This window comes from Musca domestica, unplaced genomic scaffold, assembly GCF_030504385.1.
Source record: "Musca domestica strain aabys unplaced genomic scaffold, Musca_domestica.polishedcontigs.V.1.1 18, whole genome shotgun sequence".
NCBI lineage: Eukaryota > Metazoa > Arthropoda > Insecta > Diptera > Muscidae > Musca > Musca domestica.
Window position 1 is genome coordinate 8,046,731 of NW_026712238.1, and position 13,494 is coordinate 8,060,224.

The window sequence follows — 13,494 nt, forward strand, 5'->3', positions numbered from 1 at the left end:
CACACAAAAATTCCAGCTGTCCATTTTATTTCAATTGTTGTTGATGATGAAGATATCTAGATCCTCCAAGTGTTAGTTGTTAATTCCATTATAACAAACATACATATCTTCTAAAGAGACAACAACACCCAATGTCGACAAAGCTGTTCATATTTCGTGCATTTAATTATCGCAAAGCGAGAAAAAAAAACAGAAGCCAAAAGTGCCTTAGAAAAATAACTTCTTTTCACACGCCTTCTGCTGCTGCTGCTGCCGACTGACACTCGGCATTCGGTATTCTCATGCAATGCATGTGTCATTTTTGCTTAATCGACAACGTCGCCGCCAGTGCCACTCTCTAGTCAGTAAGTCATTCAGTCTGTCCTTTATTTCTCCAAGTCAAATGTATCATAAAGCGTCATAAAGCAGACGACCGCAATCATCCGGGCAGACCATGCCATGCCAATCGATCGCGGCGACCCCAACAGTAGAGCAGTTCGTGAAAGACCACGAGTCTGGTCACAGCTCTGCTTAGAACTTTAAACGCTTTGTGGCTGGCTTGCTTTCTTCGCTGCAGAAACAAAAAAACAAACGTTTGCGATTTGTTTACAATTTGGTTTGAGTGATTGACTGAATGACGAATGGATGGACTAAGCAATTGACTATCAAAGTTTTGCTGCTGTCGTCTTTGTGGTGGTTACTGCTGATTAGGGGGCTCCCTGGCTCTTTATCGCTCGGTTGGCAGTTGGGGGAAGGGAGTGGAGTGCAGTGTTTGTTTGTATTGTCGTTTTTCTGCGTTTATTGTTTAACTATACCAACTGCTAATAACAATTAAGTAATAATAATAATAGTAACCACCACATTGGAGCAGGTCGGCCGTCCGATCTCTGCCGCTGGGGCGTCTAGTCTATTTTTCTGCTAATTTGCCTCTCGCAGTTCTTGGGCTCGTTGCTGCAAATGAAAAGTGAATTGTTTACAACAAAAAAGTTCATTCACAAGTCACAACTCCAGTGGAACGAACGTGCTACGTACGCGAGCACGCCTGGTCTGCTCTGCTCAACTAGCTAGATCGATCGGCCCGGCCGCATGCCGTTTTTTTTCGAATCGGAAGTTCGAGTTGTGTGTGTACGATTTAATATTGTTTTGATTATCGTTCGAGTTGCTACTCATCATCGCCCAGTGCTACTGTTCGGCAGTATTCTTCAGCATTCGGAAGAAGATTTTCCCAAAGCCCAGTGGCAAACAAGCAATAAGTGGCCACAACTTTATATGGTTGGTCGGAATAGAAATAATCGTTTGTGCATAAATTAAATAGCTACCATTTGTAATTGTTATAATGAACTGGACAACCACCCCCAACCGCGCTCGCTCTCTCTCTCGCTATTATTCGCAATAAACGGTATAAGAAATCCAATGAATAATTAAAAGAATATGAACAAAAAAAAAAAAAAGAAAACATTGTTTATGGCAAGGTGCAAAACGATCACTATTTCAAATGCTATAAGGAAAACATATTGAAAACCCCGCCAAAGTGACGTAAAATTTATTTATGCTCTCAGCGGATTGGACTTTGAGGAAAAGTATGGTGTGCTGCGTTAACAATACAAAAACTGCATTCTGTTTCAGTTCGTGACACAGTGTTCGGAAAGAAAATATGACCAAAAAAAAAAAAATAATTTATTACTGAGTAAAAAAAACTTAATTATCAAAAGCTCCAACTCAACGACCTGTGCTGAAATGAACGAAAATTCTCACTTCTCACTCGAGTAAACAAAAAACGTAGAAAAACATTTTTTACCCTTCACCTTGTTAGAAATTAATTTAACGAACTTCATCAAAATCTTTAAAACTTAAAAAAATCCGTACGTGTTCTGTAGTATAGCAACAGTTATGAACCCAAAATACCAAATAGTATCCCATTTAGTTGAAAAGTGTGACTGACTATAACCCTTATAATATCAATAAATTGTGGGATACCATTATACAAAGGCTACTCCAAAACAGAGATGGTCGGTCCATCATAACCATTTTTTTTAAATTTTCTTCAAAAATCTACCAATATATTTCCCAGGGCTCCCTCAGTAATATTCGAAAAAATCCTCGTGAATAATTACAAATGTTCCCCCAAAAGTATTCCTTCCACTACTATATCTGCCAATGGTAAAATACTGCATAATCTAATCCTCGATTTAAAATGTCAAAGGACACTCAGAAGTATTCTGTAAAAAATCACGACGCAAATGGTCCCCAAGAAGTGCTCTTGGAAAATCCACGATGCGAATGCTTCCAAAGATGTGTTCTTGAAAAATCTACGGTTATTTCTCCAAAAGTATATTTTGAAAATCTTTGATTATAATTATCAACGAATTCTCAGAAGCATTATTTAAAATATTCCTTAAAAATTCACGATTATAATTAAAAATGGTTCCTCAGAAGTATTCTTTCAAAAATTTATATGATTGTCATTGGTACTTCAAAAGTAATCTCTAAAAATCCCCTATTATTCAGGGTGAGATAAAAAAAATTGCAACAAAATCAAACGCCATAATTTTGACATTTTTTTTTTTTAATTTTATTGAATGAAAACAAAAAATGACGGAAATAGCATCAAATTAAAAAAAAAAATTGATTTATTCGAATTTGTCACCTTTGGTACGAATTATGGCTAGAGAAACCGTCACACGCTGCCTGAATGTAACTCTGTGGTATTTTGGCCCATTCCCGGCGAAGCGCTTGCTTGAGGTGATCGACATTTTGGAATTTTTTAGTGCCAGCCTTGCTTTCCAAAATGCTCCAGACACAATAGTCCAACGGATTGGTATCCGGAGATTTTGGTGGCCGTAGTTCGCTGGAAATGAAACGAGAAATCTCATTTTGGAACCTTTCTTGAGTGGCGCGTGCTGAGTCCTGTTGGAATGTCCAAGGTCTGCGGCCAAAATGTTTGCGTGCCCAAGTCTTTAATACACCATCTAGAATATTTTCGAGATAATATTCGGCAATTATTCTGAGGCCATGGTTGATTAATGCGAGCGGAGAACGACCATCGGCTGTTATGGCGGCCAGCCCACACCATCACCGTGGCCGTCGCTTGAGTTCTGGTGGCCAACCAAAGGTGCAAATTTTCAGCTGACCTCTTTGGCAAGTAAACACGATAATTTTGTTTGTTTACAAACAGCTGGACAACGAATTTTTTCTCATCGGAGCGGAGAAAACCAAATTCGGCAGTTCACCACTTTCTTGGCCAAGCGAAGCAACTCTTTAGCTCTTTTGAGTCTATTTTCTTTCTGTTGCGGTGCAAGTTTTTGCACTTTTTGGAAATTCAATGGGTTTACCCCGAGCTCATTTTTCAATATTTGCCGAATGGAATATTGCGATTTGTTCAGCTCACGAGCCATTTTTCGGCCAGGCAATATCGCGGGTTTCGATCAAGTCGCTTTTTTACTTTCCGAACCATTTCTGTTGTTTTCTTACGTTCACTTCCTTGACGTCTGGCTACGCTACCAGTATCTCGTTAACGAGCGATGTTTCGAGACACGAAAGATTTATTAACATTTAAATGCTGGAGTGCTCCAACGATAGCCACTTGTGGCTTTCCAGCCAAATATATAGAAATCACACTATCACGCATGAATTCCATCACGAATAACTTTTTTTCTGGAAAATTCTCGCCAAAATGCTTTTGTACACTTGTAAACAACATAATGAGCTGTCACTGGAATAATTTTAACACTTGTCGGACGAGTGGCTAAGAAATGACAGCAGTCTGAAGTTGGCTGCAGTTTTATTTCATCAAGTTTCATCAAAGAATAATTTTTGAAGTTTGGTGCCGAACCACCTATAAACGTAGATTTTTAAAATACTTATTTGTAGAACTTTCAAATTTATTCACACGGATTTTTTTAAACATTATTTGAGGATTTTTTTTCAATTTTTTTTTTATATATTAGCCCATATGTAATACCTTCCTCCTCAAAAAACCCTTCATCGACCATTACCTTTTTTTCTATTTTCTCATGTTACTACCAACTTTCATTTTCATGCAAAAGAAACTTAACTTTTTTTTTGGAAGCCATTAAAACAGGCAACACGGCTTATCTCGAAAAAATATATCAATATTCCAAAAAAAAAAAAAAAAAAAAAAAACCAATAGCCTTAGTATTTCAAAATGCTTTAAAATCAACAATTATAGTTGCGAATGAGCCCCCAAAAGTATGCTGTAAAAATCTATGATTATAGTTGTCATTAATCACCTAAATTCTATAAAATTCCGCTACGACAGAGGCAATTGGCCCTCAGGTTATTCTTTAAAAAAAAACCTTGATGGTACTTTAAAAGTGTGTCTATAACTCGAAAACCTACAGAACTTCATCCAAGCATTGGGCACACTTTTTATCTGAGTGTATTTACAAAATAGCTTTTTTTTACAGACGAAATAATGGTTATCTTGGTTAGATTTGTATTGCAATAAACCCTTCGAAGTAATCAATTAACACTCACACACATCATGACACACATAGATGGAGGCAAAAGCAGATAACTCAGTGATAGGGTCCGCTAATGCAATTAACTGTTTTTCGTATAGTTTTGTAATCGTTTCGGTTTATTTATACATATGTGGGTGTGTGTGTGTTATTGAAAAGTGTTGAAAAGTTCTATCAGCAAGGTTGGGCCTTCTTGGAGCATATCTAGTGATTGCAATATTTTAACGCATTACACCAAAGCTACGGGAGATATAGCGAGAGAGTGAGAGTGGGGGGACTTTACCAACCATCAAAACGATTTAATATTATTGTGAAATCGCAGAAACCATCCCCACCCATTAAATGCCCCCTCAGGTCGTTGTCAACAATCAAATCGTAACAAAACACAAACTGAAATGTAAATTAATAAAATTTAACACAATACCACCAAAGACCAGCAAATTTCTAAACGCAAAGTTCAATCGGTTAGATGCAACAGTTGGGACGCACCCACAACGAACGAGGATATGTTGGAATGGATCCCATTCATACTCCTCTCATAATCAAGTTTTATGGCATTGTTTGAATTGAAAGATAAACAGATATATAAAAAATACAAAAACCGCAATTCAAATGACATACCTACACTCGGGCATACTTATGCATGTTTATCTTGTGGATTTTAATGTTCCAAAGATATGATTTGATTTGAAACCGAGAATAATTTTTATGGTGAAATATTGTTTTTTTTTACAGTGTGTGTTATTTTAAATTAAAAAAATTGTGAATAAACATTTTTTATTTGTTTAATCATTTAAATAAAAACCCTAATAAATTAAACAAAATATGATTTAGAAAAAAACTTGAAAAAGAGAGAATATTATCTCCTCTTCGAATTCACCCGCTTGTATTGTTTTTGTTGTTGTGCTCCTGTGAAAATCTTAGAATGCATGTTATGAACCAAACCTCGTCACTGCTGATTTGTGTTGATTCCACGAGTCCAATTACAAATCCAACCAACTCCAATTCCAACGTCATCTCATCCGCCACCACCAAAAACAACAGCAGCAGAAACGACCGCCCAGCTGTCATTACCAAAGAAAACATTGTTTGGAATTCAAAGAATTTCTTCATTCGAAATGGGATTTTTCTCCAAAGCCGCCTACATTGTTTGGGCTGTGTAAGTATTTTGAAATTGTTTTTTTTCCTTTGTTTGCAATTGAATATCTGGACCGGAAATGGGGATATTAATTTTCAACTAATGTTTGAAGTTTCATTTCGGCGGAAATTAAATGAGAAAATGTTAGAAGTGCAAAAATGCGAAAACAACAAAAATAATTTTCTTATTTTTGTCTCATATCCTCCAAAGAAAGCATGAATGGAATATTATTTCGAATAATTTTTATACCCACCGCTAAAGTAAATATCGTGAAGATCAGTCTCGAAGTCGATTTAGTTATGACCGTCTGTTGAAATACAAATTTCGGATTTTATGATCGTTTTGGCTATTTAAAATGTTGTCCTTTGTGATGGAGGTACCAGAAAAAACGGTCTCTCTTTGTGATGGAGGTACCAGAAAAAACGATCTTGTGCTGATAAAAAATATTATGATGTGCCAAGTCTGAATGGAATCGGATGTTAATTTCGCGTTTTATGAGCTTAATAGATATTCAAGATTTTGATACTTTGCGGGGTGGTGCCAGAAGGAGTTGACCGATATATCCGACCGATATATTTTCAAACCAGACCTCGGGTTAATGAAAATATTGTGATCTGTGTAATTTGAAGACAATCGGACTCTTACATCACATTTTATAAGTGCTATAATTTTTCAAAATTTTGAGGTATGGACGAGACTGATGGAGTGGACCGATATTGTCCATTTTCGCACCTGACCTAGCACTGATGCCAATACTAGGATTTGTTTCCTGTGCAGCAAAATATATATATTTTTTTTGTTATTTAAACATTTCAGCCTTTTTTGGAGGAGGTACCAGAAGGAGTGGACCGATATTGCCCATCTCCGAACTCGATCTAAATTTAATAATAATATTGCGATGTACCAAAGAGACCTATGAAAAACCCCTCCGTTATCCTTTAATTTAAAGAAATTAGTAGATTTTAGGTACATTTTTTTATAAAAATGGACTGTAAATTGATATTTGGTGTCCTTAATGGGTGCCATAACTTGATACAACTCCCATATAACTCTGTCCCGATTTTAATTCTTTGAAGGGTTCTTACTAAAAATTGTCATTATTGGACATGTTTTTGATATAGCCCCTTTATATCCGTACTCATCGATTCAAGGTATTATCAAAATTTAAAAAAAAATATATTTTTTTTTTAACCTCAGCTATATGGCTAGAGAGAGTATATATACGGTCAAAACGTGCCTAGTCGAAATAACAATTTTAGACCCTAGGTCCCTTTTGGCCAAGTTCGTTTCAGGACATTTGTCTTTCTGGCTGGATGGTGCGCACGATAACTCTCGAAGAGAGTATCCGATTTTACCCAAACTTGGTGCATCGTAATATTCTAAAACTTAGATCGAGTTCGGAGATGGGCAATATCGGCCCACTCCTTCTGGTACCTCCCACGCAAAATGTCAAAATTTTCAAAGAAACTAATTTGCTGCACAAAAAGAGAAAGGATTATCCGATTTTGCTCCAACCTTGCGAATTCAGTGCTAGGTAAGGTGCGAAAATGAATAATATCAGTCCACTCCATCAAGTACATACCCAAAAAATGGTCAAAATTTTAAATAATTATAACTCTTATGAAATGTGATGTAAGTGCCCGATTGTCTTTAAATTACACACATCCGATGTGAAGATGGAATATATCAGTCCACTCCTTCCGGTACCTCCCCATAACGGGTCGAAATTTTGAATATTCATGAAGCTAAGATTAGATTTGCTCGAATTGGTCACCTTTGACACGAATTAAGGCTTTCAAGCGGTGAATGAAACCTTCACACGCTGCCCGAATATTGCTCTGCTGTATTTTGGACCTTTCCCGTCGAAGCGCTTATTTGAGGTGATCGATACTTTGGTATTTTTTAGTGCCAACCTTTCTTTCCAAAATACTCCAGACACTATAGTCCAACGGATTGGTATCCGGAGATTTTGGTGGCCATTGTGCGCCCATAAATGAAGCGAGGAACCTCATTCTTGGCTGGCGCGTGCTGAATGCGATGGTGCTGAGTCCTGCTGGAATGTTCAAGGCCTGCGTCCAAAATGTTTGCGTGCCCAAGGCTGCAATACACCCTCCAGAATATTTTCGCGATAATATTCGGCATTTATTCTGATTCCACGTTCTGCCACGATTAATACGAGCGGAGAGCGACCATCGGCTGTTATGGCGGCCCACATCATCACCATAGCCGGCGCTTGGGTTCTGGTAGCCAACCGAAGGTGCACATTTTCAGCTCACCTCTTTGGCAAGTAAACACAATCATTTTGTTTGTTTACAAACTGCTGGACAACGAATGTTTTCTTATCGGAGCGGAGAAAACCAAATTCGGCAATTCACCACTTTTGGCCAAGCGAGGCAACACTTTAGCTCTTTTGTGTCTGTTTTCTTTCTATTGCCGTGAAAGTTCATGCACTTTTTGGAATTTCAATGGCTTTACCCCGGGCTTAATATTTTGTCGAATGAAATATTGCGATATGTTCAGCTCACGAGCCATTTTTAAGCCACTGCGACGCGGGTTTCGATCAAGTCACTTCTTTACTTTTCGAACCATTTCTGCTGATGTTGCTGTTTTCTTCCGTCTACTTTCTTGACGTCGGGCTACGCTACCAGTATCACGGTAAAGAGCGATGGTACGAAACACATTTAAATGCTGGAGTGCTCTAACGATAGTCACTTGTGGTTTTCCAGCAAAATATAAAGAAATCACACTATCACGCTTGAATTCCATCACGAATAACTTCTTTTTCTGGAAAATTCTCACCAAAATGCTTTTGTACGCTCGTAAACAATATAGTGAGCTGTCGCTGGAATAATTTTAACAGCTGTCGAACGAGTGGCTTAGAACTGACAGCAGTCTGAAGTTGTTTGCAGTTTTTTCATCTCACCCTGAACATTATTCCTTTATGTGATTTAAGCAGTTTTGAATATTTTCAACATGATTTTTAACTAATTTGAATTCACATATGTTTCAATTCTCTCCGGTGCTCAAAAATCATTCCTATCTCTCGAATTGTTATTGAACGTGAGCATTTCCGTTAATATTTTTTTTTTAACCCAATAAAATAACCACATATTATTTAGCATTGCATTAATGACTCGTCACAATAAAACTCCCCTCAATATTTGGAATAATTTCTCCCCCAAATATATTTAACCTTGGACTTCAATAAAACCAAATTGTCAACTTAACAATTAATAATCGTTTTGCAAAAAAAGTGGTCAGTGGTGTCGAAAAACATTTGGTTCTGTTATCGCCCGCATAAACCGTAATTTTTCATTAAAAAGTGGTTAAGTGGGTTTTGTTATCTGGTCGGGTGTGTGTGCATGTGTTTTTTTGGGGTCCTTTCATGCAATATTCGAATCAAATCACTGAACCGTATCATGAATAATTTAGAGGCTTTTTTCTGCGATGCCTCTCTCAATTGGTCATTGGGTGGGCGAGTGTTACCAATGGCGTTAAACATCACATGGAAGTGAAATTAATAATTTTTATTCGTTTGAATTTTGGAAGTGATAATAACATCGCCGGATGACTTCATCATTGTAGCTCATCTAATGGAAGATATAAAGAAATGTAGGTCTTTTAAGTTGGTAATAGAAGGTCTGTTGCAGATTTCACTCTTGCCAAGCACTCTTGGTTTTTGTCATGCCGTTGTTGTATTTCTATGCATGTGTATTTTTTCTGTACACGATTTCACCCCCTCTCTTCTCTCAAAATAATCTCTATATCTCAAATTGCAGAACTCCAGCTCTATAATTTCCCCCATTACCAAATTTAGTACCATTTAGTACAATGACAGTACGCATATCTAAAACCTGCACTTCTCTCAACCACAGACACCAACAAAGACATACTAAATTTCAGGATTCCATCTCTATCCCTTCACCCAATACCAAAGTTGGTGCAACATTTAGTACTTTCCCTACATTACACATTTTGCATCGCAATCCCTGAGAGGCCTTAATACTAAATTTCTATCCTTCTCCCAATTTATGAAGCACCTCAATATAAAATTTCACGGTTTCAGCTTTATTCCTTCACCCAATAGCAAATTTATCAGTTCACCCAATACCAAATTGTACCAAATATAGTACTATTTAGAAGTTTTCGTGCACACATTTCCAAAACCACCTGTTTATCACAAATCTACTACCAACAGGTACCCCAACACATAATTTCAGCTTCATCTGTTCACCCTGAACCAAACTGTTCCAAAATTTAGTGCCACTTAGTACAGTTTGCACACTTAGTACAAATTTCCCTGACTGCCTTCATTATCAAAAATAATTTTTTACCTTCAAGATTTTAGCTTTATCCGTTTACATAACAGTACCATTTAATATGTTTTGTAACATTTTAGAACTTTTCGTAACCTGTAAGTTCGAATTTCCAAAAAAACCTTTGATACATCTATCCTCCACTCCATCAGTCACTCTCATTCCAGACTTAAGAATTCTAGCTCATTCCGTTTGTCCAATACAAAGTATTTAATTTTTATACCCACAGCCATATGGCTACAGAGGATATATATCATTTGATAGGGCCAAAACGTACCTCATCGAAATAACGGTTTTTAACCCTAGATCTCTTAGGACCAAATCCGTTTCAGGACATTTGGAGCCGATCTAGCGATGTCCGTCCGTCTGTCTGGTTGGTGCGCACGATAACTCTCCAAGGGAGTATCTGATTTTGTACAAACTTGGTACATTGCAATATTATTATTAAATTTAGATCGAGTTCGGAGATGGGCAATATCGGTCCACTCCTTCTGGTACCTCTCCCACAAAAGTTCGAAATTTTGAATCCAAATCTGTTTCAGGACATTTGGGGTCGAGCTAGCGATTTCCGTCCGTCCATCTGTGTGGCTGGTGAGCACGATAACTTTCGAAGGGAGTATCCGATTTGGTCCAAACTTGGTACATCATAATATCAATATCACTTAGATCGAGTTCAGAGATGAGCAATATCGGCCCACCCCTTCTGCTACCTCTCCCACAAAAGGACGAAATTTTCAAAGAAAATTATTTACTGCAAATCCTAATATTTACATCAGTTCTAGGCCAGATAGGCAATGTCGGTCAACTCCATCAAATACCTCCCCCACAGAGGGTCAAAATTTTAAATAATTATAACTCTTATAAAATGTGATGTGGGCACTCACTCTACAAATTAAACACATCGTGATATTTTTATTAACCCAAGGTCTGGTGTGATGATGGAATATATCGGGCCACTCCTTGTGGTACCTCCCCCACAAAAGGGTCAAAATTTTAAACATCCATGAAGTTCATTCATCGCGAACATCTCAATATTTCCATCAACGAAATATCTTTTATAAAGATGGTAGAGATCGGACCAATCCTTCTGGTACCTTTCCCACGTAGGGTTCAAGATTTTGAAAAACAAAACGCTCATAGAATGCGAAATAAATATCAAACTCTCTTCAAATTTCCCACTCACAAACATTTTTGCTAACACAAGATCTGTGTTGAAGATATAAAACTGCAAACCCCTTCGGGAACCTTACCCACAAACGATAACAATTTTCAATTATTTTATCTGTCATAACTTGCGAAACAAGTCAGCGATTCTTTACAACTTGCTATATCTAAATATTTGAATATGGATTTCATGATTTCGCATAAAATTCAATATAAATGTTAGATTTTTTTGTCATTTTTTCCATTACAATAATTTTACACGTATTAGATGAAGTGTGAAAATGGAATATTTCGGTCGACTATATTTGGTACCTCACGCATATATAACATTTTCTAAAAATTATCATATATCTCATTTAAAGTGAAGGAAGTAACCAATCTAGTCTAAACCTGGCACGTCGCAATATTGAAATCATATTCATTTAGGTCTGATACGAAATGGACATATTTGGTTCATTCCTTCGGAACCTACTCCATAGAGGGCCAACAATTTGAATAATCGTAACAGAAGTCAAAATATATTTAACTAATCGAACATTGGCTGAGGGTATACACCTGTCGGTAAAACCGACTGATAATTTTTTAACTTGTTAGTAGGTTTACTGATCTCCTTGTGACATATCTGTTGATTTTCTCTTATCAAATATATATAACCTCAAATATTACGTTTAGTTGTTAGAGAAAGATTGACTACTAAATTATTTGAAATACATTTAGAACATTTAAAATGTAATCAATCAATCGATCAGTTTTTGAAATAAGGAAAACAAACACCGCAGAACATACTGGGTGCAAATCTATAATTATTTTAATAAAGCGCCGTTAAAAAATCAATTAAATGTATTTCGTATTTGTTGTTAACAGCAGAGGCCAATGCCAATACAAATGCAATTAATAGTTTTATGGCAACAATTTGGCTAACACCTAAATTCCCTATTTACTTTTTCACAGTAATAAATATTAATTACCAAAAAAATTAAATATATTATTTAGTTGTTATACACATACACATGTTAATATATTTCGGATTATTTGTACCATTTAATTGTGTTTAATGATATTTATGAGTCAGAACAAACCATACTGCACGTGAACTAGTAACGTTTCATTTTGGCACAATTAACATTGAAAATAAAACAACACTCATAAAAACAAAAAAAAAAAAAAACACAACCAATTAACCAAACGTAATATAATTTTTGAAGTTGCTGTTCTTTGAAAGCAAAAAAGAATATTTGAAATTTTATACAAACTGAAATTTTATACAATGGCCAGCTACCATGGTAAAAAAGTGAAAAATTTGGCTAGACCGGTCGACATGTTGCCATACTATGAATATACACTCCTCCATAGGTCTTCTTTACATATAAACTTCTTTCAGATTTATTTTCCAATATGTAAAGATATTCTATATAGACTTCAAGAGATCAGTTTTATATAGGAGACCTAGAATTTCCATATGACTTTTTATAATTGATGTGAAGTGTTCTTACAAAATAGCATATCTATGAAAATATGTGTCCTTTGAAATATAGCTACAGAGGGTATATTTAATATTCCTCTTAGAAACAGTTTTAAGATTCCATGTTTCTGACTGGCTTGTGTGCACAACAATGCTTGACGATACCAATAATGGGAAGATCAGAATTTTGTAAAATATGTAAACTTTTTGAAAACTCACGAATATTATGTGAGATTCATGATTTCCGAACGACATTTCCTATTTGGTCTAATTTTTTAACATACTAATATGGCTGTCAAATCAAGGTCTCTCTAGCCAAGGAACGGAAATTTATTTCAAAAAGGACTCTTGATTTTGTAGAAGCAATTTTCGTTCTTGCTAAGCCCAAAAAGGTTTAAAGTACTTCTTGGCCGAGAATCGAGGATTTTTTATTTTTATTCTTGACCAAAAATCGTATATTTTTAAAAATAAATTTCAAAGACCAAAAATCCTGATTTTTTAAAGGAATTTATTTTTTTAATTAATTTTCAAAAAAAAAAAAACAAAAACCGTGAATTTTTAAGAAATTTTGAATTAAAATGTGAATTTTTTATAAGCTTTTCCAGCTACGAATCGTGGATTTTTTTAAGAAACTTCCTCCTGTCCGAGAATGCTGGGAGTTTTTAAAAGGAATTGTCGCTTTTTTAGAATTAATTTCCAGAAGAAAATTTTTTGTCCACGATACGTGCAATTTTTTAGAGAATTCTGGCCAAGAACTTTGATTTTTTAAAAATTGAAAATACAATGACCAAATTCAAAAATTGTAGATTTTTGAAACAAATGTCAAGTACAAAATGGTCTCTCTAAAATTCCTAGGATTATTCAAATGTCTTCCTGACCAAGAATCGTAGATTTAAAAAAAAAAATTAAACACCAAAAATATTTACTTTTTTTTTTGACCAAGAACCTTACATT

The 13,494-nt window shown here is 35.8% G+C and overlaps 1 protein-coding gene across 2 annotated transcripts in view; it reads left to right on the plus strand.

The window, feature by feature from the left end:
• LOC101900175 (E3 ubiquitin-protein ligase HECW2) overlaps positions 1 to 13,494 on the plus strand; it is a 45,200-nt gene that overhangs the window by 23,810 nt on the left and 7,896 nt on the right. Inside the window, exon 1 of one of the 2 annotated variants that reach the window (XM_005174948.4) lies at positions 5,238 to 5,619. The exons of the other annotated variant lie outside the window; for it this stretch is intronic. Within the exon in view, the coding sequence (XP_005175005.1) occupies positions 5,579 to 5,619 (41 nt within the window). The 5' untranslated portion in view covers positions 5,238 to 5,578. Of the gene's footprint in view, positions 1 to 5,237; positions 5,620 to 13,494 lie in introns of those variants that run through there. 2 annotated transcript variants of the gene reach the window in all.